This window comes from Protomyctophum parallelum (assembly GCF_964188405.1).
Source record: "Protomyctophum parallelum genome assembly, chromosome: 6".
Classification (NCBI taxonomy): domain Eukaryota; kingdom Metazoa; phylum Chordata; class Actinopteri; order Myctophiformes; family Myctophidae; genus Protomyctophum; species Protomyctophum parallelum.
In genome coordinates this window covers 20,213,687-20,227,565 of record NC_139701.1, presented here as the reverse complement: position 1 = coordinate 20,227,565, position 13,879 = coordinate 20,213,687, and the positions used below count along the sequence as shown (strand labels likewise).

At 43.6% G+C, this 13,879-nt stretch overlaps 1 protein-coding gene across 1 annotated transcript; it reads left to right on the top strand.

Moving 5' to 3' along the window:
• The first annotated feature begins 5,354 nt into the window (after positions 1–5,354).
• Positions 5,355–13,370, top strand: LOC310860387 (histamine H3 receptor). Its single transcript, XM_083767266.1, has 3 exons — positions 5,355–5,717; positions 10,444–10,610; positions 12,483–13,370. Exons 1-3 carry the CDS (start codon positions 5,444–5,446, stop codon positions 13,356–13,358), a joined length of 1,317 nt encoding a protein of 438 aa, XP_083623392.1. The 5' UTR covers positions 5,355–5,443; the 3' UTR covers positions 13,359–13,370.
• The last annotated feature ends 509 nt before the right edge of the window (positions 13,371–13,879 follow it).

The following is a 13,879-nucleotide window of genomic DNA, read 5'->3' as shown; positions in this document are numbered from 1 at the left end:
ATAAGACAGGGCAGTCTCACGTTCCAGGCGCCAGACTTCCCAAAACAAACTGGTCAGGCTGCTACTTGGCCTCACCCCCCGAACCCACCTCACCCCTGCCCACTTTGACAGGCTGGAATGGTTTAGGATCGACGACAGAGTACAGCATCTTGCAATGGGTCTGGTCCACAAGATTCACTACAGCACCAAGATACCCATGTACCTGTCTAGATACTTCCTTAATGTTAACGAAGTCCACACCCACAACACCAGAGGGAGTGCAACGAACCATGTACAACACAGATTCGGCACAAACAAGGGACTAAATTATTTTCGCTCCTATGCCACCAAAATGTGGAATGCCCTACCAACGGTCCTTAAGACATGCAAATCCCTTGACTCCTTCAAAACCATTTTCAAAGGTCAACTACGGACGGCTGCAATTCGGGGGTTGCAGGGGGGACACTGAGTTGTCTGTGATTCTTTGAAGGGGCGGACGTGCCGACCTCATCATACACCTACAAATTAACAGATAAGGCACATTCGTTTAGGAATAAATAGGACAGCATACTTTCTAATTGACCAGTATAATGAGAAGACTTGTGAAGAAGGAATGTAAATCTCTGATGTCTAAACTTGTGTGTGTGACTTTGACTTGACCTCTGTTTATTCTCATCCTGCCTTTCAGGGTGGTGTTCGGGCAAATGTGTTCCCTCTGGGTATAGGCACCCCTTTTATAGTTCTGGGAGGGTGACACCAAGTGGGAAATGGATAGAAGGGGAGATTGGGATGGACTATAATGAAATAAATGAATGTAATCATGTATGGGATATCATGTATATAATTATATGCTAAATGCTAACTGTGCATATGTATTGAGGGTGCATATACATTTAGTAGGCTTATGTAAAATGGCATTGTGTGATTCTAGGAGTGGGGAATATTGTTATTGTTTATACCTGGAGAATGGTATATGGGCTAACCAGGTAATGGGTACCCACCTTATATACTCTATCCACACTTTTCCTGGGCTGTGTGTGCTCCAGTTCCTGTTGATTTCATTGGATATCATTGGTCATCTGACCAGTTTCATTGGCTTTCATTGGATCAAATCGACAGGAACTGGAGCACACACAGCCCAGGAAAAGTGTGGATAACACTAACCCGAGTGATGACAGGTTGCATTGAATATTACTGTCAAAGTGATTGAGGAAATAATGGAAGAAATAAAGCCTTATTGAAGGTTGCTCTGGACTGGTCTCCACTCATGTATCGCCTTGGCCGCTCGGCACTCTTACACAGTCCAAGGCCCAATCAAATTGGTTTTCTTTTACAGAAGCCCCTCACATTTCTTGTTTACAAAAGGTCAAAAACTGTGAGCTTCAAGTGCAAATTGGTTCAGAGCCGTAAGTTTATGGAACGCCTGCCAAATTAGTCCCGTCAAGGGTGGATAATGAGATACTAGCATTTGAGGACACAGAGCCCTTCCTACCGAACCACATGACTTTGGTCTTGGAGGTGTTTAACTGAAGAATGGAGAAGGCCTGCTGGACTCTTCTGAAGCTATCATGAAGAAGTTTACAAACTATATCTGGGGAGGGTCCAACAGAGTACAGGATTGTGTCGTGAAGATGTATTGCTGAAAATCCAGTAAGAACTGGCGATATTATTTAGGTAAATAGACACCTTTAGTGAGAGGGAGGGGAGAGGAGTTGCTCAGATTAAATATCAATACCCAGCCTGTCAACAAGAATAGTGTGATCAATTCAAAGGTATTATAGATAGAGGGTATATGCGTGTGACATCATCAAACCAGGAAGTTATGCGGGAACGCCTACTGAGTACCAAAAAACTACTTCCTGGCTTTGACAGCCCATACCCCTGGTGGGGGTTGCCTGTTCCCTGTTCACAGAATGTGTGATGTTATGTGTGTGTGTGTGTGTGTGTGTGTGTGTGTGTGTGTGTGTGTGTGTGTGTGTGTGTGTGTGTGTGTGTGTGTGTGTGTGTGTGTGTGTGTGTCTTTGATTAAATGAAGGCTCTGTGGTGGTGTGTGTGTGTGTCTCTTTGACGAAATTAAGTTATTTTTGCATTTTAAGGTCTGACGCATTCTGTTCATGTATTATTTATTTTATTTATAATTTGCTTTATGTATACTTATTTGTTAGTGTTTACTACTTTTTATTTTATGTAAGCACATTTTACATCTAATTTATTTTTGTCATTATTTATTTTATTTGTTAAACAGTATTTGAAGCTGGTGTATTTTACATTTAATGTGCAGCTTGAATAAAATGCAGTGTATTAGAACTTGTAACCTGGATTTGGTCTTACTTTATTTGTTTGCAATATAGTACCTACGACCTAGCTACCTAATCATCCATCTTCAACCGCTTATCCGTAGTCGGGTCGTGGGGCAACAGCTCCACCAGAGTGCTCCAGACTTCCCTCTCCAGAGCAACATCAGTGACTTCCCCCTGGGGGATTCCGAGACGTTCCAAGGCCAGTGAGTCGATGTATTTCCTCCAACTGTGCCTTGGTCTGCCCCGGGGTCTCCTCCCAGTGGGACGTGCGTCGAGGACCTCCCTAGGTAGGCGCCCGAGAGGCATCCTAACCAGATGCCCGAACCACCTCAGCTGACTCCTTTCCAGGCGAAGGAGCAGCGATTCTACTCCGAGTCTCTCTCGTGTGACTGAACTTCTCACCCTATCTCGATCTAAGGGAGATGCCAGTCACCCGTCGAAGAAAACTCATTTCGGCTGCTTGTATTCGCGACCTTATTCTTTCGGTCATGACCCACACTTTAGACTTAATATATTAGTGCCCCTCACTTCACACAGGTGTGATTTTTTAATACCATGGGACCCTGGCTGAAATTCACCAGCAAGACCTAAGCCTAAACCCAAAACAAACTATAAGCTGGTCACCAGCAAAACCATCAAAATACCAGCTAAAACCAGCATAAACTGGTGACCAGCAAAACCAGCAAAATACCAGCTAAGACCAGCATAAACTGGTGACCAGCTACCAGTTTAAACCAGCATGGACCAGCAAAACCTAGCTGGTCAGTCACCAGCTAAGACCAGCAAGATGGCGTCCAAAACACACTCTAAAGCTGGTCACCAGCTAAGACCAGCAAAAGGTGGTCACCAGCTAAGACAAGAAAGTTGCTGGTCCAGCTTATGCTGGTCTATGCTGGATTTTTCAGCAGGGTATATGGAGCTGACCTGTTCCGACATTCGAATCCAAATGCAATTTTGGGATCGAGGAAATGTGATCCAGCGTTGCTCTTGTTGACATGGCCTGCCCTGCATACTAAACACGTTAACTAACAGACAGGAGGACATGGTCCACTTGTCTCTTTGGCTTTCATCCAGTTTCACCACAATAGCTGAATGTTATGCATTGTGTGCAAGGGAAAGAATATAAAATTAACTAGACCTGTCGGCCACCTGCCTACTTGAGAACGATGCAACTTGGGAAACTAATAATACCGGGGATTATGACCCTAAAGATAAATCTCTAACAAAAATATACAAATTAATAACTTGAAACTTGAAACTTCCGAAATTATTTGCAATAATTAATTTTTGTATTTAAAAAAAATCACACCCGTCTGAACTGAGTGGTGCAACTCCCCCCCCTCTCTCTCTCTCATTAGCAGGCAACAGTGCAGCACTCTCTCTCTCTGTTTCTGGCACAACAGCGCCCTTACTGGTACTAGTCATACTCGTGCTCATTAATGTCACACGGACACATAGGTGAACAACACATAGGCGGGCACGGACATTGCTGTTCCTTGGAGTGGTTGCACTACTCAAAAAAAGTTTTTACTTGTGAGTCGTGGCACATCGAGAAATGACAGAAAATGACAGAACAGGTCCCAGGAACATCCAGACCCCCAGGAACAGGGGGCCGGCCCAGTTCCGGCAAGCCTTCCCTCGTCCGAAACGGTGCTCGGACACAGGGACAGACACACATAGCTAAGATAGCTTCATGCGTAATGGAGCATGAGGCACTGCTCAAAAACTACAAAGGTATACGGAGGACTTGACTTGCAGCATGAATCCTCACTGCATGGTCAGTGTCTGTTTACATAGGCCTTTTCTAAGTATAGCAGAAGCTGCAGTGCACTCAATATTTTGCTTATAAGCAATGCATTTTCTAATCCCATTTAAGTGATTTAATGGAAATGTCATGCACAATTGAGTCACCAACTTTCCTAAAATAGAAACTGATGACCTGACCAGTGAGTCAGTGACGAAAGTAATGTAGCTCTAATCATGATGATGTATAGCACTTCTGTTCTCTTTACAAATCCATGAAAATAAATCTATGTCTAAATAATGGCCTACTTATGGCATGCAGTTAAATCAGTCAGTGAATTGTGGTGGAACCATAATTTACTTCTAAGGTTTGAATTCTGACGTCCTGGCTGGACCACATCAATAACCATGCAGCCTAATCAGCTAATTAAATGACGATTGTAAAGCAGAGATGTTGTTGTGAATACTGATTGAATAGGCAGGTCAAACAATATGGACAGTCCAAGTTGGACAGTTTAGTCTGTTTTAGTAAACTGTTTGTTTACATGCGCGTCTGGATGGCTTAGGGTCGACGACAGAGTACAGCATCTTGCAATGGGTCTGGTCCACAAGATTCGATATACACCACCAAGATACCCATGTACCTGTCTAAATACTTCCTTAATGTAAACGAAGTCCACACCCACAACACCAGAGGGAGTGCAATGAACCATGTACAACCCATATTCGGCACAAACAAGGGACTAAATTATTTTCGCTCCTATGCCACCAAAATGTGGAACGCCCTACCAACAGTCATTAAGACATGTGAATCCATTGACTCCTTCAAAACCGCTCTCAAAGGGCACCTATGGGTGGCTGCAATTCGAAACTGCCCCCTGTAAAATCTGAATCCCCCTTTTCCCCCTCACTGTTATGTTTCTTTTCCCTTTTTGCTTCCTTTATGAATTCCTGTTCTGTTCTTTAAATATATAGAAGTGTCTATTTGTACGTCTCTAAATGTTTTGATGAATTGAACATGGTGGACCCTGTTGTAAACAAGTGTAATGCTTAATTGGGTCGTCCACTCACAGTTAAGTCTTTGTATCGAGTTTGTGCTGGAAATGTACTGTAATTCTGCAAACTGTTAATAAATATTTCAATCAATCAATCGTCGTGTCACTCACTCATTCTTCTATCTGTGCGCTCTGTGGGAAAAGCGCATCCAGCCAATGAGCCATATTACGCACGCAGCTACATGGGGGCAGAACGGTCCCAACGCTCCTAATTGGGTTTAGGCAAGCATGGATCTCAATTCCCGTTCATCTCTCACTTTACTCCGAGTACTATGTAACGAAACGACGCGCCACATCAATCGATGGATCTCGTGCCTGGACTCGTTGTGGAATCAACAATCACACTTGTTATAAACGGGGTTGGAAATGGAAACGGGTGCGACGAACGTTTGGGGTTTTAACTGGAGCGCCGTCAACTCAACCCCAGCGCCAGCGGACTATGGAGCAGCAGGTCGGACCGGATCCGGAGACGAGCTGCCGGCGTACCTGCTGGTGATCCTAGCGGGGCTCATGATCCTTCTGGACGTGGTGATTGTGTCAGGGAACGCTCTGGTGATCATGGCTTTTGCTGTGGACAAGAACCTGAGAAATCAAAGTAACTTATTTTTCCTCAACCTCGCTGTATCAGATTTCCTTGTGGGTGAGTTCATTCACATTTGCGCCTCTCTGTGACTGCACGCGCATCTAAACGTGTCTATATCCTAAACTTAAATGGACATAAACCCCTTTAAAGGTATATTCAGTGATTTCACTTAATTCAAATATCACTTGTTTTTTTGTTTTGTTGTGATAATCCTCCCTACTATAGAGTGTGCTGGCCATATAAGGAGTTCCTCCCTGTCCCCAGTTAACCCCTGGGGGTTACTTACTTATACCTTTAAAGGTATATTCAGTGATTTCACTCAAAAAACCTTAGGTTTCGTTTTTGGCTGTGGGACCCAGCCTTTCGTCCAATCAGGATAGAGAGTCAAAAACGAAACCTAAGGTTTTTTGACCCCCAGGGGTTAACTGGGGACAGGAAGGAACTCCTTATATGGCCAGCACACTCTATGGGCGCGTTCGGAAATGCGCACTGAACGCACTGGTGTGCTCTCTTGTCGTTCGTTTATTCAGTGCACTCAGTGCGTTGTCGTTCGAAAATCCAGTGCGCTGCGCACCGGGTGTGCCGAGTGCACGCACTGAGCAACCCTACCCTCAGGGTAGGGTTGCTCAGTGTGAATGGTGTGTTGTAACTGGTCGTTCGTAAATAAGGCACACTGAACGCACTCTGTGACGTCACCGCCCACCACACTCAACAAACTGACCACATTCCCGGTGCGCATAGCCGAACGCGCCCTATAGTAGGGAGGATTATCACAACAAAACAAAAAAATAAGTGATATTTGAATTAAGTGAAATCACTGAATATACCTTTAATGTCTATGGCTGGATATGGGGTCTGCAACCGTTTTTAAATGAAGTGCCATGTTTTTTATTTTAGTCAGTGTGCCATATCAACATATATATTTTTTTAATGACAAATAACAATGACATAAAATTACAACATGTAACTGCTCCTCCTAAACCCTCTTCATCCGTGGCAGAAATAATTATTTCTCCCAAGTGACAACCGTGAAAAACTGCAACAAAAACATAACAATATTCTTTTAAATACAATGAAACATGAAATATGAATGTCTTTGTCAATCCTGATGTCCGTATTATATAAACACAATGAAATGTACACAAACAATAAACGATACAATGGCAATTAAACTTTTACAGACAAACAAACCAACTGGGAACATACCGTATGCGCCTTCTGCACAGATTTTTAGGAGTTCAGTTAAGTTCTTGTTTATATTATTTTCTTTCTTATTTTTTTTTTAATTTATATTTTTTGTCCCACGATTTTGTAACCCATTTTCACCTGTGATGTGATCCTGGTCTCTACACACCCTCCGCCAACCTAGGGAGAGCAACAGACTTAACTCATGCTTCCTTCGTGCTTGAGTGTCCAAGTTGCTCCTTTACACCTGACAGGGGGGAGTTTACCTGGTTGGACCATAGACTGTAAAAAATATGGACAAAGCGTTCCCCGGGTCTAACATGAACGTAAAATGAAGCCTGAAATCCCTTGCATTCTAATGCACTGTAAATCGCCATCTTTCTAGATCCGTTTTGGACCAGCTGGCCATTGGCTGGCTCCCTTTTGGACCAGCTGGCCATTGGCTGGCCCAGACAACGAGGCGGGACTTCCCCCCTTCTTCTCCGTTGGTTTTTATTTTGACTCGAGTGGGAGGGGAATCCCGATCATAGACTGTAACGGTAGCCACGCCCCTCAGAACATGCGCGACTTTATGGTCATTTTTTTTAAATAAATGGGACCATAATTTTCCAAAAAGAATATTATGACATTAGAAATGAGACTTTAAACTAGTGACTGGAAGCAGAAAGTATTCATGACCATCTTTATTAAGGTAATACAGTCTAGGTGAAGTTGGGCCAAAATACATGGGCCTCTATGGAGCTATGGGGCTTTTTGGGTCCAGTCCAGCGCCACAACAGGCCATTATATGAACTACCGATTTCAAATGAGGCTTCACGAAATATCTGGCTGACTGCCCCCCTGGGTTGGACGTAGCGCGTGGAAGGAGCACGTTATTCCAACCAGTTCCTTTCCCCTCCATCAGGCGTCCCGGCTGGCCAGGGGGAGGCAGTTTAGAGACCAGGATTACTGCATGTTTTTGTGAGGGTAGGCTACCTACCCTAGGGGACACGGGGAGAACATGCAAACTCCACACAGAAAGGCCCTTTCGCCAACACCGCCTTCGGGTATGGGCACTGATGACGCGGAGGAGGAAACACGCCGCCAGCACCCACAGCGCCCCGAGCGGGAATCGAACCCAGGACCTTCTAGCTGTGAGGCGACAGCACTACCAACTGTGCCACCGTGCCCCCTTCTTATCTTTCTCATCTTTTGTGGAGACTCTGACATGAGAGAGCTCCTCTCTTTACCTCTGCTCTGTTTGTTCTGCTCTGACATGCCCAAGACCCAACAGGTTATTTAAATGAGGTGATTAGAATGAGGTGATTAGAGCAGGTGAGCCTAATTCAACCTGCCCATGAACCAGACAGACCACAAAAACAGAGCACAGTAGATGGCACTATATCACCATGCATTTACCATATGTACCCAAATAAACACACATATAATGTTCACATATACATTTTCAGAAAGGTGAGCAATAAAATAGACTATCACAAAATACCCATTGCTGGGACAGCTACACAACATATTTCGATTGTCCACGATTCCACGAATATAGGCCCTTTTCCTTAATCTTTCTTTCACATTGTTATAATGATCATTACTCAGAGAAACAACAAACAACCCTGACTGCCAGTCAGAGTTCAGAGTTTTAATGAATGAGGAATTATGTGCAGGATGTGAGGGACATTTATTTATTTGACTAAATGCTTTTAAATAGTTTATTCTCACACACATAGTGTGCCAATGTTGGCACTGCATGCACGGTGCAAACATTGCCCTAGGAGGCTATAGTCTGTAATGAAGCCACCCATGGTGTGTTGCCAGTGTTCTTATTTCCTCAGTTTTACGAGGAAAATGGTTTGAAAACAGTGCAGAGGTTCTAAACAACTAAATAATTATAAAAGTACAGTCCTGTATTCGAAATAGTTCTTGATGAGTGAAAGTAGGTTATACAATATTGGCAATAAAATAGGCCTACCGGTACTTAGACTAGAGCGTCGCAGTCCCTCCCCCTTTCAGAACGACGAGTAATAATAATAATAAAACTTTATTTGTATAGCACCTTTCATGACATGAAATGCAGCTCAAAGTGCTTTACACTACAGAACAATGGAGAATAAAAGAAAAGCAAGGCAACGACAAAAAACAAGCAGTAATGCAATACAGCAAGGCAACGACAAAAAACAAGCAGTAATGCAATACAGTGAGGACATGAATAACAAACAAATAATAAAAATAAATAAAATAAAAGATCAATTAAAAGCAATGTTGTAGAAGTGGGTCTTGAGCTGAGCTTTAAAATGTCTACAGAGGCTGCCTGACGAAGGTACAATGGGAGCTTGTTCCATGCCGACGGCCCGTAGAAGCAAAAAGCTGCTTCCCCGTATTTTTTAGTTGCCATTTTTTTAGGCAAAGCGAGCAGGCCAGCAGTGGAAGACCTTAGGGGTCGTTTTGGGACATATTTAGGCAGGCAGTCATGTAGGTAGGAAGGTGCGAGACCATTGAGAGCTTTATAGACAAGTAAAATTATTTTAAAATCAATCCTAAAAACAACCGGAAGCCAGTGCAGTGATGCCAAAACTGGAGTAATATGTTCTCTCATGAAATGCAATGCATTTCTCCCATAGGATTTTCTTTAAGTATTTATTTAAAGACGGTTACGCCGCGGACAAAGCCAACTCGGATCGTGACAAATCATGACAATGAACACAATATTTTGGGCCGATCAAATCATTAGAAAGAAGAAAATAAAGGCAGGAGACAAGACTATTTGTTTTGTTTTTCTTATAAATTATTTGATCGGCCCAAAACATTGTGTTCATTGTCATGATTTGTCACGATCCGAGTTGGCTTTGTCCGCGGCGTAACCGTCTTTAAATAAATACTTAAAGAAGTCCTATGGGAGAAATGCATTGCATTTCATTTCCTGGGCCACTCGTCGTTCTGAAAGGGGGAGGGACTGCGACGCTCTACAGATAATAGGCCTAACCACAGAAGCCTATATGCACAATGGTTCATTTCATAATCATATTATTGATTTGACATTAGTACTGCATTAATGTGTTCATCACTGGTGAAGGTGAGGCTGCCGCCGGTACTTTATTTGTGGGTAGCTCCTCATCATTTATCAATGATGATGATGGGGCGGCGGTGGCTCAGGGGTAGAGTGCCTGGATGGTAACCGTAATGGTTGCCAGTTCGAACCCGGGCTCCCCCAGAGTTACTGTCGAAGTGTCCTTGAGCAAGACACTGAACCCCTAATTGCTCCCGATGTGCTAGTTGGTGCCTTGCATGGTTTCCGCTGCCATCGGTGTATGAATGTGTGTGTGAATGGGTGAATGTAATGCACAATCTCTGTAAAGCGCCTTGGATAAAAGGCGCTATATAAATGCACCATTTACCATTTACCAATGATTGCATGTTTTGTATTACGGTAATAATCTAAATCTGCAAAGTAACTAAATAATTTCAATCAACTGTAGTTGATTAAAAAGATACAATAATTGGAGATATTCAAGTAGAGTAAAAGTACGTCAAAATTGGACTTATAAGCACAGTAGCCTAAGTAACAAATGATGTTCTAAGGTAAGTTACTTTCCAGCGCTGCTTGCAGGTGCCTTCTGTATTCCTGTGTACATCCCCTACACCCTGACCGGCCACTGGACGCTGGGCAGAGGACTGTGCAAGCTGTGGCTGGTTATGGACTACCTGATCTGCACCGCCTCTGTCTACAACATAGTCCTGATTAGTTACGACCGCTTCCTGTCTGTCACCAGAGCAGTAAGATCTCTCTCTCTCTCTCTCTCTCTGTCAAAGTGGAACAACACAATCAAAATAAAATAATGTATGTGCAATTGAAAGGGAATAGAAATCACTTGTTATTGCAAGTGAGGGAAATCGAACTTACAAAATCATAAGAATTGTACATTTGCTGCTCTCTCACACACACACACACACACACACACACACAATGTGTATGCGTTACAACACAACATTAGTGCCACATTATAATTTATTAACATTTTGTATGGCCTTTTCAGTCAGCTCTGCTTCCTACTTGTAATACAGTTTTTCACGATTGTAAACACACAAAAATCGAAGTTAACAATGGAGAACCTTGAAGAGATCGACAGCCAGAGAAGGGTAAGAGTGAGAGCAGGACGAGGAGGAGGTAGAGGAGTAGGAGGAGGGAGAGAGAAGGAGGAGGAGGGAGAGGAGTAGGAGGAGGGAGAGAGAATGAGGAGGAGGGAGAGGAGGACAAGGAGGAAGGGAGAGGAAGAGGAAGAGGAGAAAGAAGAAGGAGAACGGTCATATCTAATGAGATTCAGGCAACTGTGGTCAACATGTGCTCAATCATGGTTTGACATGAGTTGAGGGTCCAACCCAATCTCACAATTTACAATTTACAATTTAGGCATTTAGCAGACGCTCTTAATCCAGAGCGATTTACATTAAGCAAGAACAAAAAAGCATGGGAATCACATAAAAAGCATTTATCATGAAACATGCGTAAGCTAAGAAAGTAACGGTGGAATATCTATATAATGAAACTATACATATAAACTATACATATATGCTATACATTATGTACTATGACTACTACATACAATGCAATTATAGTGCTGTCTACATAACATGCTATAAGTCTGTAGCCACTCTCAGTCACTACACAGTTGCTGGCATCATTAGAACATATTTCTGTTCTATTCCTTCCACCTTGTTCTCCTTTCCTGAATCCTATTAAGGTATCTGAACGGAACCCACAGAGCCGGGTCACACTTCAGGTAAATAAAACGTCTGGGTTTCCGAGGCTACACTTCAGGTTTCCACTTTCAACAATGTATTACAAAATGTCACAAAAAAGAGACGAAGGAGTAGTCTGAATATGAAGAGAGATCGAAAGGGGAAGAAAGAGGACTATGGTGATGAGAATCACAGGATGGAACCTGAATACAGATATTATTTTTCATGCACTGCTGTTAAGGAGTGCAGCTCTCAATCTACCCTAGAAAATAGCCGATCTAATAAGCTCGGCTTCAGAACATCCCACTCCACTGACACATGCCTCCTCTATTTGAGTGACCACATCAAACACGAGGTAGATTCTATGTCTAGACAGACAGACAGTTTGTGTGTAGAAATGTTTCTGAATTTTGAAAATGGCCTTTGACCAAACACCTTCCAGACATGCAGGACACCGAGAGAATAGATGTGTATTTTCCTGTCTGATACAGTCCGTGAGTCCGTCAGCCTTGAATAGGGCAAAATACATAGCAAATAATACACGAAAAGCCACTCGACTGAGGGTAGGCAAACACGTAAACGAGTAAGGCACATGCCTTACTTTGCCTACAGTAAATCTACGCCTGCTCGAGACATGCGCCACCCTTTGGCCAATGGTTGTGGGCTTAGTGTCTAAGCAGCGTGACATAGCCCTCTACCATATTGCCACATTTTGTAAAAAACGACTGCACGGTTTGGCCTGTTGTTGTCGGCGGACTACTTTTACAAGTGCTGTTTCAGTGCTGTGACCTTTTCTCAAACCAGATTGTAATTTGCTCACGAGTTGCACTGTGACAGACTCAGACTGTGTAATTGTAATTGATTTGAAGTCTTATCTTGTCTTACTTTGTGCTTTTGTTTTTTCCACAGGTTAAATACAGAGCACAGCGAAACAGGATCCGTCAGGCTGTGGTCAAGATGGTGGTCGTGTGGATGCTGGCCTTCCTGCTCTATGGCCCCGCCATTATCTTCTGGGAGCTGATCGCGGGCCAGAGCGTCGTCCCGGAGGAAGAGTGTTTTGCTGACTTCTACTTCACCTGGTACTTCCTCCTGAGCGCTTCCACCTTTGAGTTCTTCTCACCGTTCTTTTCGGTGGCCTTCTTCAACCTCTGCATCTACGTTAACATCCACCGGAGGAACAAGAGCAGGCCCAGGGCAGAGGAGCCCGCAAGAACTCCAAGAGACAGAGGGACGCCACAGGACAGGGAGACGTCACAGGACAGGGACACCTGGTCTGTGTTTTTCTTTAAGACTCGGAAGGTGTCTTCCAGCGAGAAGAACACGGCTATTTCTGCGGTGATCAAGGTCGAGGATGATGAGATGCAGTCGCCCTCGTCCAGTGGCGAGCCTATCATAAGCCAGGCTTTTCTGCATAGGAACGACATCTCACCTTGCAAGAAATCGTCCAGGCTTTGTCAACCCAAGGTCCCATGTGGGGTCACTGCTCTTAGAATGCAGAAGTCTCGTCTTTCCCGTGACAAAAAGATTGCCAAATCCCTGGCCATCCTTGTTTGCATTTTTGGGATCTGCTGGGCTCCCTACACGCTACTGATGATTATCCGCGCTGCCTGCAGGGGTACATGTGTGGCAAACTTCTGGTACGAGATCACCTTCTGGCTTCTGTGGCTGAATTCCGCCATCAACCCATTCCTGTACCCTCTCTGCCACAGCAGCTTCCGAAGGGCTTTTGCCAAGATTCTGTGTCCTAACAGACATTCAGTCCAACCTCGCACACAGTTACACTAGATCAAGTTAAATAAACTTTGCCTTTTTATAAATACAGTAATGTTTGCCGGTCAAACACTCTAAAACAAGACAAAGAGTGTAAAAGCCCTGATAGCAGCTTTGAAACCAGGTTTGAACCAACAACTTTGCCATCCTTAGAAGCCCATGCTCTCACTAATGGGGCCCTATTGATGGGAGAAAAAGGGTTGACTTCATCCTTCAATCTGCCTTAAATAATGAGATATTCAAGAGTACTTGAATATCTGCCTATTTATGATGCATCAAAGTTGATCTTATGGGCTGATGGGTGGTGCTAGAGAAAAGGTTTTGGGGTAAAATTTAAAATTTCTGTCAATCTGCCGATTATATTTTCAGATATCTGGTATGCAAGTGGACATTTTTGGCCTTAAAGGCCATAGTCTGAGGAGAATGCACAATTAATTCCATGGCAATCCCGGCAGTAGTTTTCATCTTGGTTGAGAGTGAAATAAATTCAACAGGGGGCATCCTATGGGTGCACAAAGGTTCACAGAAAATTCTAG

Excerpts from the sequence above, each read along its gene's own strand:
- LOC310860387 (XM_083767266.1), top strand. The coding sequence starts at position 5,444 with ATGGAAACGGGTGCGACGAACGTTTGGGGTTTTAACTGGAGCGCCGTC. Across the intron at positions 5,718-10,443 it reads TGTATCAGATTTCCTTGTGG|GTGCCTTCTGTATTCCTGTG; the intron begins GTGAGTTCATTC and ends CGCTGCTTGCAG. Across the intron at positions 10,611-12,482 it reads TCCTGTCTGTCACCAGAGCA|GTTAAATACAGAGCACAGCG; the intron begins GTAAGATCTCTC and ends TTTTTTCCACAG.